The sequence below is a fragment of the Tachysurus fulvidraco genome, chromosome 18 (assembly GCF_022655615.1).
Source record: "Tachysurus fulvidraco isolate hzauxx_2018 chromosome 18, HZAU_PFXX_2.0, whole genome shotgun sequence".
In the NCBI taxonomy this organism is placed as follows: domain Eukaryota; kingdom Metazoa; phylum Chordata; class Actinopteri; order Siluriformes; family Bagridae; genus Tachysurus; species Tachysurus fulvidraco.
This window is the reverse complement of record NC_062535.1, coordinates 2,110,408-2,118,628: the sequence shown is the minus strand read 5'-3', so window position 1 is coordinate 2,118,628 and position 8,221 is coordinate 2,110,408. Positions and strand designations below refer to the sequence as shown.

Below are 8,221 nucleotides of genomic sequence, written 5' to 3'. Positions count from 1 at the left end.
AGGTTAGTGTTCCGGTGGGGAGCTGACGAGGGGGTTATCAGACTGACAAACTGAAATAAAACTTACTGAATTATTCATTCATTCATTCATTCATTCATTCATTCATTCATTCATTCATTCATTCATTTTCTACCGCTTATCCGAACTACCTCGGGTCACGGGGAGCCTGTGCCTATGTCAGGCGGCATCGGGCATCAAGGCAGGATACACCCTGGACGGAGTGCCAACCCATCACAGGGCACACACACACTCTCATTACTTACTGAATTACTGCTGCACTGTTCTAACATGATTGTTTTATACAATAGTTATAATTCCCATCAGCACCAACATCCATCTGAGATTTCACACCGTACTCAGTTTACATTAATATGTGAATTGATCACATTCTGCATCAATTAATAAACCTCTTTAATTTAGTAAGCAATTAACTTCTAATCAAATAATCATGTTTTGTTGAGAAACATAATATTTTTATGTAAACTTTTTTTCTTCAATCTTAATGACAATTAAGTAATCACAAAAGGTTACATTAAAATTCATGTTTTGTGTTTTAAACTCACTACAAATGAATATTTCATTGTGACTGATTGAAGTGATTGAGACAGAAAAATCACATTAGGTTTACTGCAGAACCAGAAGACTGTAGACATTCTGAACACTGAACACATACGTTCTGTACTGTTTGTGTTAATGCTGAATTTGTTTGTCTGTTCTTCAGAATTTGATCAACCATGGAGGAAAACGCCTTGGGGGTAAGTTTCTTTATTTATATAAAAGAAAATCTCATTGCCTTGAGCGAGACTGTTCTCTGACTGTTTTCCCTCTTTCATGTTCCCAGGGTGTTAATTCTACCCCAAAACTGTAATTAATATGTATCCTCACTTCTGAACAGAACCTGTTACAACATACATTTGCTCTGAAACCTAAAGGATTGATTTTCTTTATTTGATTCAGTTTATTAAACAATGTTTCTTTTTTTCTTTCTTTCTTTATCCTGTAGACAGATGAATAAGAAATAAACAAAATAATTTGCTTTACTCTCCTTGGGTTATGTAATGAATGAAAAGCCTCTGTAGTTCATATTACACTTTACATTAGTACAGAAACTTATCTGCATGCTCAGTGTCATGCTTTATATCATTTATTTAAGGGAAAGTTTGTGACTTTCTGATTTTAATAGAGAAAAGGACAAAATTGAACATAAACTGAGGACATTCAAGCTCAAGAGAACAAGTGCTCAGTTTGTCAGGATTCTGGTTGTTGGTGAAGTCGGAGCAGGAAAGTCCAGTTTTATAAACTCAGTCAATAATGCATTCCAAAAACGAATCACCTCTGGGGCTCTTGTTGACAGGACTGGAGGTACCAGTTTCACAAAGAACGTAAGCATTTTCTAAAGTTTAAATACTACTTCAGGTTCAATTAAATTTTTAATGAGATACCAGCAGCAAAAAAACAGATAATAGAAAAATAAAGGAACACAAAGTAAATGATACATCTGAATTTGTCTTACAGTACAAAACTCATTATATTGAAGCAGAAGATGGCTCCAATTTGCCTTTTGTCTTTAATGATATAATGGGATTTGAGGACAAATTATCTGGTGCAAATGCAGATGACATCATCAAAGCCATAGACGGGTTACTTCATGAAGGACACAATGTAAGTAAAGTGTTCATGCAAACAGTTTCATATTAATGTGTGAATTCTATCTATCTATCTATCTATCTATCTATCTATCTATCTATCTATCTATCTATCTATCTATCTATCTATCTATCTATCTATCTATCTATCTATCTCGATATATTCTTCCCTGTTCACATTCAGTTTGAGGATACATGTATGACAGACGCTGACTACAGAAGCAACCCAAGTGTCGAGCATCAAACCGCATGCCTGGTCAACATTGTTGCTGCAGACAAAATATCAATTATGAAGAATGGGGTCATTGATAAGCTGAAAAAAATTCGTCAGTCTGCTACCAAACGGAGTAAGAATGATTACTACATGTTCCATCAAGTAAAAGCAAGTTAAATCTACCTTTAATCAACTTTTACAATACTGACTAATTAGTTTGTATAGAATGTTGTTCATACTGTAGGGATTGTTTGTAAATGATTTATCATATCATCCAGATATACCTCAAGTAATCATCATGACAAGATCAGATTTAGCATGTCCACTGGTTAAACAGGACTTAAGGAAGATCTACACCAGCAAGAAGATCAAGGAGAAGGTAATCATCAGAATCAGAATCAGAATCAGCTTTATTGCCAGCTATGTTTACACATGCGAGGAATTTGTTTTAGTGACATAATCTCCACAGTGTAACAGGATGTCATATGCAGTATGGAAGAGATTGAATGTACACATTTACAGATGTGAAATGTGCAGTTTAAAAAAACATATGAAATATACATATGCAAATAAGTATACAATATATACAATTTGTATGTACACATGTGCAATTGTGAAATGTGCAGTTGAAGAGTAAGCAGTACAGACAATATGTATGCATGTATGTACAGAGTGCAAGTATGAAATGTGCAATTGAGGTATACATAGTGCAAATATTATGTGTTGTGTGTTCCATGGTGTTAATTGTTCATCAGATGGATTGCTTGAGGGAAGAAACTGTTCCTATGTCTGGTCGTTCTGTAGCTCAGGGCTCTGTAGCGCCGACCAGATGGCAACAGTTCAAAGAGTGAGTGTGCTGGATGTGAGGGGTCCAGAGTGATTTTCTTTGCTCTTTTGCTCACTCTGGAGGAGTACAGGTCTTGGAGAGTGGGGAGCGTTGTGCCAATGATTCGCTCAGCAGTCCGGACTACCGTCTGTAGTCTTCTGAGATTGAATTTGGTGGCTGAGCTGAACCAAACAGTTACCGAGGTGCAGAGGATGGATTCGATCATGGCAGTGTAAAACTGTTTCAGCAGATCCTGTGGCAGGTTGAACTTCTTCAGCTGACGAAGGAAGTACAACCTCTGCTGAGCCTTTTTCACAATGGAGTCAATGTGAATGTCCCACTTCGGGTCCTGGGAGATTGTGGTTCCCAGGAATCTGAGTTACTCCACTGCTGTGACAATGCTGTCCATGATGGTGAGTGGGGGAAGAGCAGGGGGGTTTCTCCTGAAGTCCACTATCAACTCCGCTGTCTTGAGCGTGTTCAGCTCCAGGTTGTTAAGGCTGCACCAGACAGCCAGCCGCTCAACCTCCAGTCTGTAAGCAGACTCGTCACCGTCCCGGATGAGGCCGATCTGTGTGGTGTCATCTGCAAACTTCAGGATCTTGACAGATGGGTCATTACAGGTGCAGTCATTCGTGTACAGGGAGAAGAGTAGTGGGGAGAGAACACAGCCCTGGGGGGCGCCAGTGCTGACGGTGCGGGTGCTAGATTTGAGTTTACCCAGTCGCACTAGCTGCTGCCTGTCTGTCAGAAAGCTGGTGATCCACTGACAGACAGAGGAGGGCATGGAGAGCTGGGTTAATTTGGGTTGTAGGAGTGATGGGATGATGGTGTTAAAGGCAGAGCTGAAGTCCACAAACAGGATCCTTACATAAGTCCCTGGTCTGTCTAGATGCTGCAGAACATAATGCAGTCCCATATTGACTGCATCATTCACAGACCTGTTTGATCTGTAGGCAAACTGCAGGGGGTTCAGTAAGGATCCTTCAGATAAGCCAGGACCAGTCTTTCAAATGATTTCATGACCACATATGTTAGAGCCACAGGTCTGTAGTCATTAAGTCCGGTGATTTTGGGTTTCTTTGGGACGGGGATGATGGTGGAGCTTTTTAAGCATGAGGGTACTTCACACAGCTCCGGTGACATGTTGAAAATGGGGGCCAGCTGATCAGCACAGGCTTTCAGACAGGCTGGTGAAACGCTGTCTGGGCCTGGAGCCTTTCTTCTCTTGGTCTTCCTGAAGACCTGACACACATCATCTTCACTGAACTGGATTGAAGGTGTGACTGATTCGGGGGTTACAGAAGGTGAGAATTGGGCTTTTTCAAACCTACAGTAGAACTCATTCAGGTCATCTGCCAGTTGTTGATTCACCACAGTGCTGGGGGGTGGTGTCGTGTAGTTGGTGATGGCTTTCAGACCTTTCCACACTGAAGCTGAGTCATTGGAGGAAAACTGAATCCGTAATTTTTCGGAATAATTCCTCTTTGCCACTCTGATCTCCTTTTCCAGTGTGTATTTGGCCTGTTTGTACAAGACTCTATCCCCAGTTCTGTGAGCATCCACTTTGGCCTGACGGAGCTGGCTGAGTTTCGCAGTGAACCATGGCTTGTTATTGTTGTAGGTTAAGTGAGTTCTGGTAGGAATACACAAATCCTCACAAAAACTGATGTATGATGTTACAGTCTCTGTGAGCTCGTCCAGGTCGGAGGCAGCAGCTTCAAAAACAGTCCAATCCGTGAGATCGAAACAGGCTTGTAGATCCTGCTCTGCTTCCTTAGTCCATCTTCTTACAGTCCTTAATACAGGTTTAGCTGTTTTTAGCTTCTGCCTGTAGGTCGGTATCAGATGAACTAAGCAGTGATCAGAGAGTCCTAGAGCTGCCCGTGGGACAGAGTGATATGCATCCTTTATTCCAGTATAACAGTGATCCAGTGTATTACTGTCTCTGGTGGGACATGTAACATGCTGTCTGTATTTAGGCAATTCACATGAGAGTATCGCTTTATGGAAGTCCCCAAGAATTATTACTACAGAGTCCGGGTGTTGTTGCTCACTCTCTGTGATCAGCGAGTGTCTGTAAGGCCGAGCTCACGTGCGCTTGCGGTGGAATGTAAACACTCACCAGAATGAACGAACAAAACTCCGGCGGCGAATAGAACGGTTTGCAGTTAATGAAGAGTGTTTCAAGATCTGGACAGCACATCTTCTTTAACACAGTTACATCAGAACACCACCTTTCACTGATGTAAAAACACGTCCCGCCGCCATGCGATTTCCCCGTTGATTCCTGAATATCTTGTATTTTTTTAATAATTACACACTGACAGTAATTACAGACAATTACCGTCCTTAGGGACACGTGTCCTTACCATCTTTGTACATGTGAATAGTCTAGTCTTCACATCTTCATATGTGGTCTGAAAAGCTAATGTCCTGTAATAAAACCTGGATTCAATTTCATGCTCAGAACTGCACACATCTGACGTCTGACAGCAAACTCCACCATGCATGTAAGTCCATAGTTTAATATCAGGTCTGATTCCTCAGAATTAGTTTCTATGACTATGTCCATGTCTGGCATAACTAGTGAGAAACTGAACATCTATCTTACTCTGTTCACTCTTACATTATCAATCTTACCTCTACCTGTGTTTGAATTTTTACAGATGGAAGTGTGTAGTAATACGCTGGGGATTCCTATGAATTACATTTTCCCTGTGAAGAACTACCATGAGGAGATAGACACAGATGATGACATGGATCTTCTGATTCTCAAGGCACTTGATCAGATTGTGCAAAATGCTGCTGACTTGTTGAAGGAAAAATCACCTAAATGTGGTGAAGAAACTGAGTAGGGACTCGGATCACAAAGCCTCTGTGTATAAATGTAACCCAAAGTGATTTACACAACATTTAAAATACAGAGTAGGATACATGATTAATGCTGATTGGAGAAGAGAAATAAATATGTACTGTATTGCTAAAATTACCAGAACATCTGACATGGAGAAGAGAAACAAGTGTGTGTTTCTAAAATAAGTGTAACATTGTTTTCTGTATTTATGGAGCACATTAGATTATTTTACTTTAGTTACAGTTACTGATTAAACAAACCCTAAAATGTAAGTGAGGAATTCTATGTAAATGTTAATCTTATTAATAAAAAATAAAGCTTACCTAAAGAACAAAACCCTTTCTAAGTTGTTTACTGAGGTCTGTATTTTACTGCATTTATGTGCTTCAATAGAAGTTTTAAGGAAACTGACACGGTTATTCCCCACATATGAGTTGTGCACCAACACTAATATGAAACAGTTAACCAGCCATAATGTCATGATTTTAAACAGAGATCTAAAATTAAAGAACAGACTGATATCAGATGTGTGGATTCTATCATCAGAGGGTTTAGCAAATTATTAACAAACAGGTCAATGATAAATAAATAAATTCTCTGATCATTTACATTTCAGGTTTTTTGCATATGTCACATCCACAACACTGGAATTGGAGAAAGTTTTGTTGTGAAGTTAAGACTATTACCAGAACATCTGACATTTACATTTACATTTACATTTACAGCATTTGGCAGACGCCCTTATCCAGAGCGACGTACATAAGTGCTTAAATCTCAACACTGAATACATTAATGCTGGTTCACTAGGTTACATACTTAAGATACCATGAGTTTAAAACATTTGTTCAAAGTTACAATGAAAAAGTGTCAAAGTTTTTTTTTTTTTTTTTTTAAATGCAAAGGATAAGGAAAGAAGTGCTAGTTGAAGTGCTTCCTGAATAAGTAGGTCTTCAACTGCCGCTTGAAAATAGCCAGTGACTCGGCTGTCCGGACCTCTATGGGAAGTTCATTCCACCACCTTGGTGCCAGTACAGAGAAGAGTCTTGTAGTATACTTGCCTCTTACCCTGAGAGATGGTGGAACCAGTCGAGCAGTGCTGGTAGATCGGAGGTTACGGGGTGCAGTGCGAGGAATGATGAGGGCTTTGAGGTAAGAGGGAGCTGGTCCATTTTTGGCTTTGTAGGCCAGCATCAGTGTTTTGAACCGGATGCGTGCAGCTACCGGAAGCCAGTGGAGGGATCGCAGCAGCGGGGTGGTATGCGAGAACTTTGGCAGGTTGAAAACAAGCCGGGCAGCTGCATTTTGGATCATTTGCAGAGGACGGATTGCGTTCATAGGTAGACCTGCCAGCAGTGCATTGCAGTAATCCAGTCTAGAAATGACAAGAGACTGAACAAGTACCTGGGCAGCCTGTGTGGACAAAAATGGCCGAATCCTTCTAATGTTGTAGAGAAGAAACCGACATGAGCGAATCACATTTGCAACATGAGAGGAAAAGGACAGTTGATTGTCCATGGTTACCCCAAGGTTGCGAGCTGTGGCTGAAGGGGAGATCAGATCGTTGTGCAAGGATATAGCAAGATCGTGACATGGGGATGAATCACCTGGGATGAACAACAGTTCAGTTTTGCTAGGATTGAGCTTTAACTGATGAGCAGTCATCCATGATGAAATTTCTGCCAGACATGCTGAGATCCGGTCAGAAGCTGTGGCATCTGAGGGTGGGAAAGATAAGATAAGTTGTGTATCATCAGCATAGCAGTGGTAAGAGAACCCATGTGAGGAAATAACTTCACCAAGAGAGTGAGTATACAAGGAGAAAAGAAGAGGACCAAGTACTGAGCCCTGTGGGATGCCAGTGGAGAGTCTGCGTGGAGCAGACGTCACTCCCCTCCATGTTACTTGATATGAGCGTCCTTCCAGGTAGGAGGCAAACCATTCCCAAGCTGATCCGCAAATCCCAAGACTCTTGAGGGAGGATAAGAGAGTCTTGTGGTTGACCGTATCAAACGCTGCTGAAAGGTCAAGGAGGATAAGGACGGATGATAGTTTGGCTGATCTAGCAGTATGTAGCTTCTCAGAGACATCCAAAAGGGCTGTCTCTGTAGAGTGAGCTGCTTTAAAGCCAGACTGTTTGGGATCTTGGAGGTTGTTCTGTGAGAGATAGACAGACAGTTGATTATAAACAATGCATTCAAGAATTTTTGAAAGAAATGAGAGAAGTGATACCGGTCTGTAGTTACTGATGTCTGATGGATCCAGAGCAAGTTTCTTTAGGATAGGAATAACCCTTGCTCTCTTGAAAGTATTTGGTACCTGACCAGATGCTATGGATCTATTGACGATAGTGGAAATGAAGGGCAAGAGGTCTTGTGAGATGGTCTGGAGCATAGTGGTAGGGAGTGGATCCAATGGGCAGGTGGTAGGATTGCAGGACTGGATGAGTTGTAAAATCTCTTCTGCTGCCACAGTTGAAAAATGTGACAACGAAGGTGTAGGGGAATGCATACTCTGAGATGTAAGTGCAGTCGGGGCTGAAGTGAAGGTCCGGCAGATTTCCTCAATCTTCTCCTGCTAGAAAGAAGCAAAGTCTTCTGCAGTCAGGGAGGATGAAGAAGGTGGAGTCAGGGGGTTGAACAGAGAAGAGATGATGTTGTGGAATTTCCGAGGGTCATGTG

The 8,221-nt window shown here is 41.2% G+C and overlaps 1 protein-coding gene across 3 annotated transcripts; it reads left to right on the top strand.

Annotated features, from left to right (window-relative positions):
* The first annotated feature begins 507 nt into the window (after nt 1-507).
* LOC125139342 (interferon-induced protein 44-like) lies at nt 508-5,879 on the top strand. 3 transcript variants are annotated; one of them, XM_047802877.1, is made up of 7 exons: nt 508-755; nt 1,184-1,382; nt 1,516-1,662; nt 1,831-1,993; nt 2,139-2,239; nt 5,157-5,199; nt 5,356-5,492. In XM_047802877.1, the coding sequence occupies exons 1-7, from the start codon at nt 694-696 to the stop codon at nt 5,367-5,369; spliced, it is 729 nt and encodes a 242-aa protein (XP_047658833.1). In that variant the 5' UTR covers nt 508-693; the 3' UTR covers nt 5,370-5,492. The 3 variants fall into 3 exon arrangements, with proteins under 3 accessions (XP_047658833.1, XP_047658832.1, XP_047658834.1); XM_047802876.1 differs by lacking the exon at nt 5,157-5,199 and having other exon boundaries at nt 677-755; nt 5,356-5,879; XM_047802878.1 differs by lacking the exons at nt 1,516-1,662; nt 5,157-5,199 and having other exon boundaries at nt 677-755; nt 5,356-5,879.
* Nucleotides 5,880-8,221: the final 2,342 nt, after the last annotated feature.

Coding starts and splice junctions, on each gene's coding strand:
- LOC125139342 (XM_047802876.1), top strand. CDS start 694: ATGCTGAATTTGTTTGTCTGTTCTTCAGAATTTGATCAACCATGGAGG. Junction 1,383..1,515: donor GTACCAGTTTCACAAAGAAC/GTAAGCATTTTC, acceptor TTTGTCTTACAG/TACAAAACTCATTATATTGA. Junction 1,663..1,830: donor TACTTCATGAAGGACACAAT/GTAAGTAAAGTG, acceptor GTTCACATTCAG/TTTGAGGATACATGTATGAC.